The sequence below is a fragment of the Fusarium solani genome (genome assembly GCF_023522795.1).
Source record: "Fusarium solani strain SB1 chromosome Unknown bctg00000002, whole genome shotgun sequence".
NCBI lineage: Eukaryota > Fungi > Ascomycota > Sordariomycetes > Hypocreales > Nectriaceae > Fusarium > Fusarium solani.
Window position 1 is genome coordinate 4,799,300 of NW_027072155.1, and position 12,103 is coordinate 4,811,402.

The 12,103-nt window shown below is 40.6% G+C and overlaps 3 protein-coding genes across 3 annotated transcripts; 1 reads left to right on the forward strand and 2 right to left on the reverse strand.

The window, feature by feature from the left end:
* Window positions 1-249: 249 nt before the first annotated feature.
* Window positions 250-864, reverse strand: MRS44_005480 (uncharacterized protein; the record flags this gene model as incomplete). Its single annotated transcript, XM_046268011.2, has 2 exons — window positions 250-509; window positions 558-864. 2 exons carry the CDS (start codon window positions 862-864, stop codon window positions 250-252), a joined length of 567 nt encoding a protein of 188 aa, XP_046124519.1.
* Window positions 865-2,978: 2,114 nt separating this feature from the next.
* On the reverse strand, window positions 2,979-3,911 carry MRS44_005481 (uncharacterized protein; the record flags this gene model as incomplete). Its single annotated transcript, XM_046282889.2, has 1 exon — window positions 2,979-3,911. The coding sequence occupies one exon, from the start codon at window positions 3,909-3,911 to the stop codon at window positions 2,979-2,981; it is 933 nt and encodes a 310-aa protein (XP_046124518.2).
* A 652-nt stretch (window positions 3,912-4,563) lies between these two features.
* MRS44_005482 (uncharacterized protein) lies at window positions 4,564-6,271 on the forward strand (the record flags this gene model as incomplete). Its single annotated transcript, XM_065622628.1, has 3 exons — window positions 4,564-4,794; window positions 4,852-5,526; window positions 5,585-6,271. 3 exons carry the CDS (start codon window positions 4,564-4,566, stop codon window positions 6,269-6,271), a joined length of 1,593 nt encoding a protein of 530 aa, XP_065478700.1.
* Between the last annotated feature and the right edge of the window lie 5,832 nt (window positions 6,272-12,103).

Here is a 12,103-nt window from a genome sequence, read left to right on the forward strand (position 1 = left end):
GGTTGCAGGAACATGAGCTAAACCAGATGGGTACGGTTCGGATGTCACGCCGATGCAGTCTGGTGATCGTTTGGACTACAGGTGTCACTGCGAGTGTGCCATGGTTGCATGCATTCAGTTGTATTTACTGATTGAGCTGAGCAGCCTCCGAAAAAGTCTAAGAAGAGGGTGCTATCAATAGGTGGTAAGAATGTACAGAGGTCGGTTGTCCGTGGTATCTAATATACAGAATCATGTTCATCATCGCATCTACGAGGTGTAGGTGCAGCTGTTGGGCTTCTCAACCTCGGTGGTGCGAGCAGAGAATCCCAGGCAGCCCTCGTTGCCAGCAGGGTTGGCGACGCCGGCAGAGACCCAGATGCTCCAGGCGCCCTCGATGCTGTTAGGGCAGGCGAGGAGGCTCGCGCCGTCGAGAGACAGGTTGCCGTCCTTGTCAATAACCCAGCCCTTGAGCTCGCCGTTCTTGGGGGGAGGCTGAGCGCCGGTGATGTATCCGAGCTTGCCCTGGCCTGTGCTAATGTTAGCTGCATTACTTTATTTACTGGAACAATGCTTACCCATGCCAGATCGGTCGGCAAAGACCTTCTGAGGAGGGTTGTCGGTAGAGTAGAGGTACAGCTCGCCGTCCTCGGTCAGGCTGAAGGTAGCAGCGCCATCAGACTTGGAGTCGCAAGTAGCGTTGGAGTTGGGGAGATGGAGGAAGAGGCTGCTCTTGGCGGCGTTGACGGTCGCAAAGTGGATGTCGCTGGCGGAGCGGAGAGCCAGGACCTGGAAGGGTCCGGGAGTCTTGGCAGCGTCGGCAGCAGGAGCGGCAGCAGCGAGACCGCTGAGGACGGGAAGAGCGAGAAGAGTCTTGAACTGCATTTTGAAGGATTTAAAGTGTTGTAAAAAGGTTGAAGTGTGTTTGTTGTGGATTGTGATGCTTTAAAGGTGTTGATGCTGTAGGATGACTTGTACAAACAGCCACCAGATTGGGTTCTTACAATGCCCTTTATATAGCAAACAAAACGAGGTGACCAAAGATCTTCATGAAGATCTTCTCGTAAACGAGTCTATGCGTAGGGAGACAGCGGGCCCTTCTGACATCATTCCCCTCTGAGGAATACGAGAAAAACGCACCCCAGCTCCAGGGCTTGGCTGGGGCCCGCATTGTCCACGTCTCCTGTAATGACGGCCCTTGAGGCACTTCAGGGAGCTTCAGGCAGTGGCTGCGCTGACTCGGCCGATACTTAGGGGTCTGATGTTTATTACTCCGGTGGCGGCATTCACAGCTCATCCCAACTCTCCACCAATTGGCCACCCGCATCTTGGAATGCGGTCCACTGTCAGCCCCTATGTACGCCTCCACAACAGCCAAGAGCCCAAGAGGCCCATTTCAAGAGGCCATCACAACTGGGGACTCGTCTGTTTCTTGCGTCTGCCGAGGATCGGCTGTAACGTACCCTTGAGGCTTCCGGAAGATATTGCCACCCTTGCATTCCGCAGCTGCCGGCCGGCTGACTATGCTGTTTTTAGCACCTGGGGACACGCTGACGTATGCCATTTTAATGCCGGGCTCATCCTGGGGGAAGATGGGGACCCTTTGGGCTTGGAGAATGGGAAACACGAGGCCGATTGGGGGATGCCATTCGAGGGTGTCAGGATCGATGATTGTTGGTCTGTCTTACGAGGGATGCATGGAACTTGTTTCATGAGGGGAAACACCTAATGTTTGTCTCCAGCTGATGTCACTCTCAACAGCATCCTCAACAATATGGAGGCCTCAGTTATTAAGTCAATGCGTATACGCGGGTGGCATGTAATTGGCCAGGCCGTACAGACGCATTGTCATGTACAGAATACAGTATCCAATGTAGGGTAATGGGGTTGAGCCCAGTCTATGGTCCAGTCACCCTGCCACTTCGTGAGTGTTACCTTGAGCAATTTGGGCATGGTTTCCCGTAATCATTTAGAGTTCTTTTTGTTTATTGTTGTTCTATTAAAAGATTCATTACATCCGTTCCGTTGGCCACGTCACGAAAGCTGGGGCATTCTCTTCACGGCTATTGATCGTCTCGTGTCGTCAAACCTATTATATACCTCAAACCACGGGCCTCCTTCCACAATACTCCAGTTTTACTCCATACTATAGGTCTTGGCAGCTGTGGCTGTCCTCCAGTCTCAGCAATTCCGGACCCTTCAGCTTGAGTAGTTCCGCACTCACCTGCTTGCCCAGATTGCAGCTCTCATCTCAATCACTGACAAGAACGTGAAGAGGATTCGTCACTTTCGGTGAAAGAATCATCTTAATTGCAATGAATAACACCGCTCAGTACTCATTCCAACAAGTCATGGGCCCTGGTATTGAACCCCGCTCACCCTGCCGGCAGTTGAGGCAGACGGAACTACCTGGTGTGATTTTAGGATCCCGACAATTTGCTAGAGGCCTATGCCTACCCGGTGAACTTAAAATAGCTGCTTTTTACTAAGCTAGTATATCATCTCGTGGCGGTGTAGGCTTCTTCATACCGTATTCGCACTCACGGTGGGCACATTGCTCCCCTGGCGCCCCCTGCTCATGATTGAGTGGATGCGACAGAACGCAACGAGATTATCATGAACAGAATACAACCCTCCCGCCCCTTTATATATTCGGGCTCCTCGCCATGTCTACTACCACTCATGTTGCCTGTGGATCAGAAATATGGTCCAACGGACTTCCATGTCGCGAAAACATTCGAAAGACATATATTATCATTCTGGCACGGTTCTTTCTCCAATTATGTCGCTAATCCGACATTTATCAGTCAAGCATCGGTAAAGGAAAGCAGCCTTCCTCCAACACTACCGTATCCCAGATCTCCGGGCCCGCGTTTGGCCAGAGTCCAGCTACGCTCTGGCTATCTCCCTTGGTGCTGTAGAGATATCACTTCTCAACAGTGTCCTGTGAATCCAGTTGTTGACTGCAGCGCCAGGAGGACTACTAGAAGACAAATTGTCTACTCTAAATTCTCAATCATCTCGCTATTGCGTTCAAGGTAGTCTGGGACACTGGTCAGGGAAATCTCTCTCTTCACGTTGAAGCTCTCCTCTTTTCCCCAAAAGACACCATGCCCAGTAGCAAATACCACCCTGTACTTTTTCCAGAGATTGCTAGGATCCTTTTCTAGATCATCCTCCAGCTTCGGGATGGTCCACAACTCTCTCGTGAATTTGACGTCGAAATGCTTTTCGACCAGGTCGGCAAGCCTGCTGTATGTGATGGTATCCCCGCTCAGGTAGACCATGTGGTCCGAAACCTCCTTCAAAGGGGCATACACCACCTCAGCGACCATCTTGCCGATGTCCTCGGGTAGGGTGATTGTGGTTTTGTTCTCCCAACTTCCCAAGGCCCTCACCACTCTCTTCTTGGCATCGATAACGCCGAATGATGGGAGAAACAAGTACGACATGAATAGTCCGGTCGAAACCACGGTCCAATCAATATCATTCTGCTCCCGCAACAGCTTCCGAACGAGCTTGTTGTCGTCGAACATTCCGCCATAGCTGGTTTCCGGGATTTGATCGAAATCAAGCCCGAACTGCCACGGGAAAAACCGCGGCACCTTGGCCTGAAGCACTGCCTGAGTCACCTTGACCTGCGTGTCTTTGGGCATGCCGTACCCAGCGCACTGTATGACGATGTCAAATGGCTGGAGGATGGCGGCGAGGTCAGAGACGCTTGCTGCGATGAAGTCGCCGCACTGAATCTTGACTCCCAGGGATTGGATTTCGTCGATGTTCTGTTTCTTGGCTGGAGTTGGGGAGGCAAAGGTCTCAGGTCGTAACAACACCGTGATCTGGGTTGCTTGTGGGCGCTTGGGGGAGAGAGCCAGTGCCCGAAGGACAGCGGTACCGAGCTCTCCAGCTCCCACGACCAAGATAGACGACATGGAGGATATTTGTTGATAAATTGGAAAGAATACTCTTTGGGACCTGCTGGGGCGACACACTGATTGAGGAGTCGGATGAATGATGAGAGGGTTGATCTGTTTTGCCACGGGAAATGGCCTATTAAGTAGCCTGTTGGCTGATGGCCTCTTTTTGGATACGTCATTGAGAATAAAATGAAGAGAGTAGACTGCTGTTAACGTTGGCTGCACATCACGAAGACGGATTTGTCATGGAGATATGAGAGAAACCAGCGTGTCGTTTGATCATCATTTGCAATCATTCGCAATTTGTTTGTAATAAAGTCAAGGCTAAAAACCTCTGGCTCGTAAAACCACACAGCTATTCTACAAATTAGACTTGGACCCTATGTGGTGATCACCGTGGAGCGCCGTGGAAATTTCGGACGCCGTGGACGTTTCGGCTGGATGGCGGGATATGGGCCAATAAACTTGTGGGATAGCGTCGTTCTGACTGAGCCATCCACATGAGAGAAACTAATGAGCGATCAGTGAGATTTCTATAAAACTTGGCGTGGAGTAAACTCGATGGCACAACTCCAAAAGCAGTCTCAGTACTGTATTACCCTTAAAGGCTTTCTTGACACATCCTTCTTTGGCCTTTTTCGACAATTCACTTCCGGGCGTATGTACAATGAAGCTCTCATCTTTAGCTTTACAATGGGCGACGACCCTGTCGTTGTTGGGAACGGTTGCGGCTGATCCAAGAGTGAAACTTGGATACGCGACTTATGAAGGGACGTCACTCAACAACGGGGTGAACCAGTTCCTGGGTATGCGTTACGCCGCACCTCCTCTCGGCGATAATCGATTCAGGCGTGCAAAGGAGCCCATCAGAGAAAAGCATGTCATTCAAGCAAAAGAGGTTCGATCCAGTCTACAATGTTCTTTGTTCTAAGATGCTGACGCTTACCCAAAACAGCACGGTCCTGTTTGCTATGGTGTCCAGGGACTTGCATTCGGCTCTGTCCCCGTCCCCCTGTCTGAGGATTGCCTGTTTATAGATGTCTACGCCCCTTCCGATGCGACCGACTCTGAACTTGGTGGACTTCCAGTAATGCTGTGGCTGCAGGGCGGCGCGTTCGTGCAGCTTTTCAACCCCAATTATAACGGAACCGGTCTCATCGAAGCTAGTGGCGGACGTGTAATCGTGGCTACGTTCAACTACCGTACCGGTCCCTTTGGTTTCCTTGCCAGCAAGGAGCTCCAAGACGAGGGAAACCTGAACATTGGACTCCAAGACCAGCGGGCGGCTATTGGTTGGGTCCAGAAGCACATTTCCAAGTTTGGCGGCGACCCTGAGAGGATCACGCTCTTCGGAACTTCTGTCGGCGGTGGAAGTGTCTTGCTGCAGACCTTGGCGTACGGAGGCAATCCCCCTAAAGACGAGGACGTCAACTGGCGCGCAGGAATTGCGGCAGCTACTTACGTGCCCCCCTTTCGTCATGTCCAAGACGTCGAGTTTCAGTATAATCAACTGCTGAATGCTACCGGTTGCGACAACCTTGCCTGCCTACGCAGCCTCAACTCTAGCGTTGTGCAAGCTGCAAACCTCGGACGCACTGCACCTGGACAAGCCAACCTGCCGCTTTTTCCCGTACGGTCCGGTCATTGATGGGAAGCTGTTTACCGAGACTCCATATGCGATGCTTAAGGCTGGCAACTTCTCCAAGCACCGGCCGCTCATTGTTGGCTCTTCTCACAGCGAAGGGACACTCTTTGCTCCACAAGCAAACACAACCAAGGATATTTCTTCTTTTCTCAAGACTCAGTACCCGGACTTGACCAATGCCCAATTGAACAAGGCAGAGGATCTCTACTCGTGTGTACCAGAGACCTATCCGGGTGTCAACGTTTCCGTGTCACCACTCCACTATCGTGCTGCTCAGATGTACGGGGATGCTGGGTACACTTGTCCTGCACTCAATTTCGCTTCAGGGCTGAGCGCTGCAGGCGTTGACATCTTTCTGTTTCGCGACAACATCATCGACGCCGCAGAGGAAGCTGCAGGCTACATCGTCCCCCACACCTGGGAGACCCAGGCAGTTTGGGGACCCGAGTATGCGACGTCATACGTCGCTCTTCCTGGCGCCACTAGCTACAATGCAGGCGGTGCCAACAGACGTATTGTTGGCCAGGTGCAGAAGTACTGGACTGATTTCGCTCTAGCAAAGGGTTCTCTGGATTCGATCCGAGGTGATGGCCATCCAAAGTGGAAGAAGTATGGAAAGGGTCGGAGGTTGAGGCTGCAGACTAATGAAACTGCTATGGAGCCTGTAGAAGCGTACGAGCATGCGAGATGTAACTTTTGGGAGGATATTTCTCCTAGCATGCATATGTAATCTTGGATCGCTCGTATATAGTTTAGGCCATGCCTTTCTTCCCCCTTTCTTTACTGATTAAAATATTAATATACTTGGCCGTCTTGTCTTAAAAGCTTACTATATCACTTAGACTGAGTCGGAGTTATCCCCGCAAGCCCATGCCTTGGGGCCTCCATCCTTCTGATAAGAGTCAATGATGGTAACAACCGAGCCATAGTTGCCGGCCACCATGAGAGCGTTCCTGATACAACCGAAAATCCACTCCAAACAACCACTAAGACCCATTATAATATCTCTTAAAATTAATAAATTAATAATTTTTATATTTATTAAAAATTTAGAAATAATAATAAATATTTAAGTATTTAATTATATATTAATTAAAATATTTAAAATATTTTAAATTAATTTTATTATTAAATGAATTATTTTAAGTTAGTATAATAATTTAATTATTTAAAAAATTATTTTTCTCTAAAATTAATTAATAAAATAATTTATTATTAAAATTATTATTATTTATATATTTATATAAGCTAAGATATATATATTATATATTTAATTAAATAAATTTAATTAATTAAACTTATAAATTATTATTTATTATTAAGTCTTAATTTAATATTAAGCCTTAATATTTTTTAAATTTAATAAAACTTTAATATTAACTCTAAGAATTAATTTCTTTAAAAGTTATAATATTTATAATTTTTATTTTATAATATACTTATATTTATAGCTATATAGCTACCCAGGGGGCTGACTAATGATAGGCCGCCCCTCTGTTCATCACAGAGGGGGCATTATAACCTATAACTGCGTCACTGCTATAACCGCCTCGCATACCGTAATTGCCTTATTTCTCTACTAAATAAAGCCTAATTTCAATAAAAAGGTTATTAATGAATAGCGCTTAATCTAATTAATTGATTCTATTAATTTGAGCCTTCTTGAGGCTATTCCCACATTGTTGTGTATAAGTGAATGTGATGCCTAGTCTCGGGCCCGCGATGGCGGCACGGGAATTGTTATCCCGGCCACTATAATGCACGCCTCGACCCTCTCGTCATCTGAGTAGTTATTAGGCACGCGATCATAGCCGAATCCGCCCTAATCTTCTCGGCGTAATAGATCTTCTTTTTGATTGCTATTTCTAGGCGAATAATCCCTGCTTCTGGCCGTTAAAGCGGCTTATGTGAATCCTTCGATCTATATGTTCATAATGACTTTAATATCGTTATAATCCTCCTCCTCGTTGCCGGGTAATAGCGGCGTTAAGTCTCTTGATGATACCGAGAGCATATCTTTAGGTATGTTATCTAGTTGACCTCGCAAAGCTGCCGCCTCTCGCAAGGCTGTAGCCTTATTAAGGTTAGCTAAATAGTCGGCGGCCTTAGGAATAGCTTTAAGAATATGCTGACCCTAAATTTGATGCTAGAAGTCCCGTTTTTCCTCGTTACCTTTAATCCAAAGGCGCCTATAATTCTCTAAGGTCTCCTTTTCCGTCTCAGATATTATTCTCTAGCGATTGGCCTCCTGTGAAGCCATCGCGGCTACTTCTGCGGCCGCCTTTTCCTTCTTTGCTTTCACGGCCGCGCCGCCACGGAGACGCGGCTAGCTATCGTTATGAAGGTTATAGAGGAAATTATTCTATTGCTGAGTTAGTTTCTTAGACTCTAGTCTCCGCTGCTCTTCCTCTCGTGCTTTAACTATATGCTTTAACTCTCCTATAGTAAAAGCACTATCTTTAACGCCCTTAATTTAGCGTCAACTTTATATGCGGCGTCCCTCGAGTTATATACGCTCCTTTTATAATCTAATGATATTCTTATGTGACTTTTGCGTCATAATAGCGAGATTAATATACGCTTTAGCGCTCCGGATAACCTTCCGCGTTGGTATATTAAGGAGGGATATAGACCTTTGAATAGAGAGATCAGAGAGTTGCTTTTTGACTCTCCTTAGAGTTACCTTATCCCTATTTAAAGTCACTAGGAATAGAGGCTTTTGTTGCTCTTTAGCGTACCGGCGTAGCGGGCCTAGGACGACTTCTGGGTTAATAAGGAAGATGCCTAACTTTTTATAGCTAATATATATATGATAGGCCTTAAATGCGGCTATATATATATGATTCTACTGGTTTAGAAAGTTAAATCGAGAGATCTATATACCGCTGGCTATTATAAAGTCCCTGAGAGTGTATTTTTATTTATTTTTAAGGTATTAATAGACGCTAATATTAAGAGGTTATAGACGGTGACTGAGGTGACTTGGGAGGCGATATGGGATAATATTAAATATTCCATAATACTAGATAAATTTAGGATCCTTATAAGCGGAAAAGGAGTCTATTAGTAGGAGCTGGTATAAGGTCGGGGCCTTCTTAACTTAGTAACAAGGTTTAAATGCATATTCCTCGTCAAATTAGGACTTTATGATAGTCGTCGGGTAGCTAAACCACTCCTCAATAGAGGATCTAGCGAAGGTCTCGCTAGCGGTAAAGGAATAGCGGTTAAAGTGTTATAGCTACTAGATAGATTAATAAGAGTTATTATAACCTATATCTATGAATATAAGGATAATATGCTCGTTAATATTAGCACGTATATATTCCTTTAATAATATCTTCGCTTTAAATATTAAGAATAAAGGAATTAACCTCTTAGCTGCGCTAGTGGCATTAATAGACATTAAAGACTCCTTATTCCCGGGCTAAAAGATAGTCATCTATATATTTCGTTTTATCTAGGTAGAAAAGAGCTTTAGGCTATTATTTACCTACCTAATTTATAAGGGGTCTCATTAAAGTTCTAAAGATCGCACTTTTAGATACTAAGAGTGCTTATTAGGGCGTTGAATTCCTTAAACTAATTATTGATATGTTATATATCTATCTCGGTAGCGGCATAGGTGACTTCTTAGACCTTTGGGGACTTATATTAAAGCTCTAGATAACGCTTTTTAAACCTCTATACCTATAATACTAATATAAGAGGCTATGGGTTATTAAATTAGTGTCCCCGAAGGAAACTAGCGTAGTTATGGATAGAGGTTTCTAATATAGCAAAAGCGCTACTCTTAACTGAACGGATAAAGGTCACTAAAGCCCGTTCTTCCGGCCCAGTCAGCGCCGATAGAGTCCCTCCTTTAGAGTTAGAAGGCAGCGGTTTCTTAGCTTTTAATAGATATATATATTTCTTAGTTAGGCCGGCATTTACGTGGTAAAGCGCGGCGGTGTCACTGATGCTATATTTGCCTAGGGAGGGGTTCGCCTGAGTTATTAGTGGCGTGGATGCCCTGGATAGATATATATGCGCCGCACGCGCCGTAGTAGCGCTTTCTTTACTTAAAAATCAAGGCATAGTTAATTTTAATTGAAAATAAAGTTAGGCTTTAATTTAAAGCTATTTGGACTTTAATTCGTAGAGAAATAAGGCAATTACGGTGTGCGAGGCGGTTATAGCAGTGACGCAGTTATAGGTTATAATGCCCCTCTGTGATGAACAGAGGGGTTGCGTAACTAGCTTACCTAATCCCCTGGGTAGATCTTAGCTAATTATAAGACTTTTTTAATTTTTTAATTTAATATTATAAAAAGTATTAATATTAATAATAAGAATTATAAGCTATGCCTTATATAAGTATCTATTATTATTATCTCTTAAGTTATTAAAGAAATGAATTTCTTTTTAAGTAAAATACTTATATTTTTTTTTAGCTTTTTTTAAAGACTTTTAATAAAAAAAGCTTTTTTATAATAAAATTAAATTAATTATTTATATTATAACTAAATATAAAGAAATTAAATAAAAAAATATTATAATTAAAGATTATATATTTAATATAAACCTTTTATTTAATAAATTATATACTTATTATAATATTTTAAATAACTCTATATAATATTATCTCTTATAACTTATTATAAGTACTTTTCATACCTATATAAAACTTATAGACCTTTTTAGTAAGGTTATTCTTATAATAATAATATAAGTTCTAAGAGAATAAATTAATTATATTAGTTTATATTAATAAAGAAAATATTAATATTATCTTAAATATAATATAAGTTATAATTAATAATATAATTAAAGGTATTAAATATAATTAAGTTATATTAATAACTAAGGTAATTAATATATAAGAAAATATAATAAATATATTTTATATATTAAATAAATTAATAAGGCCTAAGTAAATAAGCTTTAATTATATATTACTTTTATAATAAGTAATATATATTATTTTATATATATAAAAGTAAGTAACTTAATATTATAATTAATTAATAAGTATTATAAAATAGTATAAAATATATAATTAAAACTTAATTAAGCTATAATATAATACTTTTCTTTTATTAATATTATCTTAAAAGTTATTTTTTATAATAATAATTACTTTTTTTATAAGTAATTAACTTTAATTTATATTATTATTTTTATTATTATATTAATAAGATATTAAGTTATATAATTAAAAAATTTAATACTTGTTTATTTATTAATAATTAATATACTTTTACTTTTAATATTAATTAATTTAATTTTAAAGTTATAATATATATAATAAGTAAGTAATATAAATAAATAAGTAATATATTTTACCTTATAATAAGATTTATATTAAATTTAAAATAACTTAAAAAAATCCTAGAAAATCTAACTCAACTTTTAATTAATTAATAACTTAGAATTAGGCTAATTTAGCTATAAAGAATTTATTATAATTTTATAAAAATTTTAAAAAAAATCTCTTATAAGGTAATTTAAAAAAAAGTCTATTTATATTATATAAATAGCTTTTTTTATATAAAGGAATTTTATAAAAAATCCTAGAAAATTATATATAGTTTATTTAAGAGTTAGGTTTATAAAAATACTTCTTTTAGGCTTATATATATTTTATTGCGGTTTTTATTAAGCTTTAAAATTTATAGTTTTAAGATATAATATAAGTATATTACTTATTTATTTATATTACTTACTTATTATATATATTATAATACTTTAGTTTTTATATTAAATAATATAAATTTCTAAAATTATTTAAATAAATTTAATTAATTAAACTTATAGATTTATACTTATTATAAAGTTTAATATTAATATTTTTTAAATTTAAATTTTAATATTAATTTAAAAAATTAATATATTTAATTAAGTATTATATAATACCTTTAAGAGTAATTATATATTTTTTATAATTAGCTAATATATATATATAGTAAGTTAGCTACTTAAGCAAGTTAGCTACTTATATTTTTACCTAAAATATAAAAATAAAAAAAGCTTTTAAAATTTTATATATAGCTTAAAATAAATAAAGTTTTAATATAATATTTATTATATAATATATAATCTTATATTAATTTTTAAAAAATATAAAGAAAATTCCTTATAAGGTAGTTTAGAAAAAATACTATCTATACTATATACTTTTTATTATTGAAATTACTGTTGAAATTACTGTCATTCGCACATTCACACGAGCCAAGATGTACGCATCATGCATTTGACCGGATGGGTTTGATCAATTGAACCTATAGACTTCCATCTGCCGCCGAGTTTTAGTCCGGCGCCGAGCCCCGGCGCCGACACTTTTTAGGTTTAGTAGGTACAGTAGCGACGCGCCGCACCAAAGCAAGTCAGCTGTGACATTGATCTCATCAGCAGAACTCCGACGCCGACTCCAGGAACCGATCCCTCCGAAACCTATGACGCCGATAACCTCCATTTCCCAACACAGTTGCGCCTGCAGCTACGTGGCCAGATCCTGGCTGGCCACAAGACTTCTTCGATCTTCTCATTTGGCGTTGCGGAAGGTGTTGACGCTGATGACGAGAGT